Below are 3494 nucleotides of genomic sequence, written 5' to 3' on the forward strand. Positions count from 1 at the left end.
TAACATGTTTTCAATTATTAAGTTAGTTCTTTTCAGAATTAAATTTTGTTGTCAAACTAGCAGGTGTTGCACCTTTTTAACAACCCCAAATGGGCCAAATCCTAATCAATAATATTATTGGAATTAATGTTTCTTGTGCGATAAGATGTATATATAAAATCACACGTACTATTTTTAAGTATATGGGTAAGGTAACTTGGAAACTCAATTTCTTTAGTTGCAATTAACTATGGCCAGCTGGCTGGCCACTCTACGAATTTACTCCACGGTTAGGAATTCGATAAATGGTGTCTGCAATAAAGATACTTTCCCCCTATTCAGTTACAAAACGACGAAAGAGATCTATTTTTGTTAAAAGAAAAAAAAAATAAACAGCAAAATTAATAATAAAAATTAAAATAAAGGGAAGAGAGAACCTGGTGGGCATTTGAGCTGTGGTATAGCTGTCCTTTAGATGAATTATTTGACGCGCACTCTCTCTCTTTCCAAGTTACCATAAAGAATAAGCTCACAGCTCCAAAATCCCTGAAAAAAAAAAAAACACACTCTCTTCCCTGTTTCCTCCCTTCTCTATCCTCAGCCACCATCCTCCACAGCTGCATTTTTCTCAGATCTCAAGGTCGACGCTTCTGCAAAAACCCACCGACAATCTAATCTCAGAGGAGGGCACAGCAAAAGAAAAAAATAAAAAGGTGGAACTTGGTGTAGCAAATGCCTCATGTGAGATGAAGAAGGAAGCCTACTCCAATCTCTCACTTCTCATTGCCTTGTTTCTAGGCACACTCTCACTTTCCCTCTGTGCCCCAAACCAAGGCAATGGAGAACTCACCGACACTGAAGCCATGTACATCAGGCAACGCCAGCTTCTGTACTATAGAGACGAGTTTGGCGACAGAGGAGAGAATGTCACCATAGACCCATCTCTTGTATTCGAGAATGACCGCATCAGAAATGCTTATATAGCATTGCAAGCTTGGAAGCAAGCCATTCTCTCGGATCCCCAGAACCTCACGGCTAACTGGGTTGGATCCAATGTGTGCAACTATTCCGGGGTTTACTGTGCTCCTGCGCTGGACAACCCCAGGATCCGCACGGTTGCAGGCATTGATCTTAACCACGGAGACATTGCTGGTTACTTGCCAGAAGAGCTTGGGTTGTTGCAGGATCTTGCTCTGTTTCACATAAACTCCAATAGATTCTGCGGCACCTTGCCTCACAGGTTTGATAGACTGAAGCTGCTCTTCGAGTTGGATCTCAGTAACAACAGATTAGCAGGCAAGTTTCCAGAAGTGGTTTTGCGGCTTCCAACGCTTAAATTTTTGGATCTCAGATTCAATGAATTCGAAGGGAGTGTGCCCAAGGAGCTGTTCGACAAGGATTTAGATGCCATTTTCATCAATGACAACCGCTTTGTGTTCGATATTCCTGATAACATTGGCAACTCGCCAGTTTCAGTTATAGTTCTTGCAAACAACAGGTTCCGCGGGTGTATTCCGGCGAGTTTGGGAAACATGTCGAACTTGAACGAGATCATTCTGATGAACAATGCACTCCGTTCGTGCTTGCCTTCGGAGATTGGGTTGTTGAAGAACCTGACGGTGTTCGACGTGAGCTTCAATCAGCTACTTGGTCCCTTGCCGTACACCATTGGAGGCATGGTGAGTCTGGAGCAGTTGGATGTGGCTCACAATTTTCTGTCTGGTAAAATCCCAGCGAGCATTTGCATGTTGCCTAACCTTAAGAACTTCACGTATTCGTATAACTTCTTCACCGGTGAGCCTCCGGCGTGCCTGAGCTTGCCGGCTTTTGATGACAGGAAGAACTGCTTGCCGGCGAGGCCGTTGCAGAGGTCTCCGGCGCAATGTAAGTCGTTCTTGTCTAAGCCTGTTGACTGTAACTCGTTTGGCTGTAAACCATTTGTTCCTTCGCCTCCTGGAGTGGTGGTACCTTCACCCTCACCGCCTATAGTGGTGCCGTCACCTACACCATCACCGCCTGGAGTGGTACCTTCACCGTCACCGCCTACAATGGTGCCTTCACCGTCACCGCCTGGAGTGGAACCTTCACCATCACCGCCCTCAGGGGTGCCTTCACCGTCACCGCCTATAATGGTGCCTTCACCTACACCATCACCGCCTGGAGCGGTACCTTCACCTACACCTCCCTCATGGGTGCCTTCACCATCACCGCCCTCAGGGGTACCTTCACCATCACCGCCCTCAGGGGTGCCTTCATCGCCGCCACCAGTGTCCTCTCCACCTGTGTATTCGCCACCTTCACCTCCACCACCTGTTTATACTCCACCATCGTCGCCACCGATGTACTTTCCTCCACCTGTGTATTCACCACCATCACCGCCTCTTTCACCTTCACCATTGCCGTCTCCACCATCCTCACCTACTCCCACACCACCATCTGGTAACTGGTCTCCGCCGCCGCCACCAAGTTCACCATCACCCCCTGGTCCCATATTCTCCTCACCACCAACTTCTCCTTATCATAGCTCACCGCCACCTCCAACTCATTCACCTTCACCACCCCCTAACTCACCCCAGCCACCCGTTTATCCTTATTTATCACCGCCACCTCCTCCCCCTTTCCATTCACCACCACCTTGTGAAGAGCATTCACCCCCGCCGCCACCACCACCTTCTCCCGCACCTTACCTGCCATCACCCTCCCCATATCCACCGACGCCACCAGTGTATGTTTCTCCACCTCCACCGGTTCAATATAGCTCCCCACCACCACCACCACCACCACCCCCACCCCCTGTTCATTACAGTTCACCACCACCACCACCACCTCCTGTTCATTACAGTTCACCACCGCCACCACCTCCAGTTCATTACAGTTCTCCACCGCCACCGGTTTACCATTCTCCGCCGCCAGCATCACCGCCTCCATGCGAAACTCCACCCTCTGCCTCTCCGCCTCCACCAGTTGTATACGGAAACCCACCACCTGCTCCTGTATATGAAGGGCCATTGCCACCTATCTCTGGAGTCTCGTACGCATCTCCTCCACCACCACCTTTCTATTGATTCTTTTGATAACTTTTCTCCTCTTAACATTTCCCTCTACAAACAACAAGAGCCACTCTGTTATGATTGTGTGGCCCTTTCGTCAACTATGCGACTCTCGTCACTTGTGGAGGAAAACTATACAAGAGAATGACAAGAGTTTGTGCAAGGCAGCATCTCTGTTCTTTAATTAGATTAATATTTATCATTTGTCGTCAAACAAAAGAACAGAGGAGAGGTTACTGTAAAGTGGGAATAAGAGGAGAAAGCCTCTACATATTGATTTCAATTGTTATGAGTATTCCAGTTCTGAAATAAAAATGGCAGAGAAAGAGTAGGTTGAAGAGAAAATGTATGTATAGGGATGAATTCGAGACCATAAATCATGAACTGAAAGACAATAGCAATTGCACTTTCTGCTGCTGCTGGTTGTTTGTTCGGTTTATTGTTATTGTCTCTCTTATATCATAC

The 3494-nt window shown here is 47.4% G+C and overlaps 1 protein-coding gene across 3 annotated transcripts; it reads left to right on the forward strand.

Annotated features, from left to right (window-relative positions):
* Positions 1-725: 725 nt before the first annotated feature.
* Positions 726-3107, forward strand: LOC133290883 (leucine-rich repeat extensin-like protein 4). Of its 3 annotated transcripts, XM_061489029.1 has the most exons (3): positions 726-1970; positions 2625-2860; positions 2957-3107. In XM_061489029.1, exons 1-3 carry the CDS (start codon positions 726-728, stop codon positions 3042-3044), a joined length of 1569 nt encoding a protein of 522 aa, XP_061345013.1. In that variant the 3' UTR covers positions 3045-3107. The 3 variants fall into 3 exon arrangements, with proteins under 3 accessions (XP_061345013.1, XP_061345012.1, XP_061345011.1); XM_061489028.1 differs by having other exon boundaries at positions 726-1937; positions 2556-3107; XM_061489027.1 differs by having other exon boundaries at positions 726-3107.
* Positions 3108-3494: the final 387 nt, after the last annotated feature.

This window comes from Gastrolobium bilobum, unplaced genomic scaffold (assembly GCF_033153095.1).
Source record: "Gastrolobium bilobum isolate Gb01-03AN ecotype WA unplaced genomic scaffold, APGP_CSIRO_Gbil_v1 utg966, whole genome shotgun sequence".
Classification (NCBI taxonomy): domain Eukaryota; kingdom Viridiplantae; phylum Streptophyta; class Magnoliopsida; order Fabales; family Fabaceae; genus Gastrolobium; species Gastrolobium bilobum.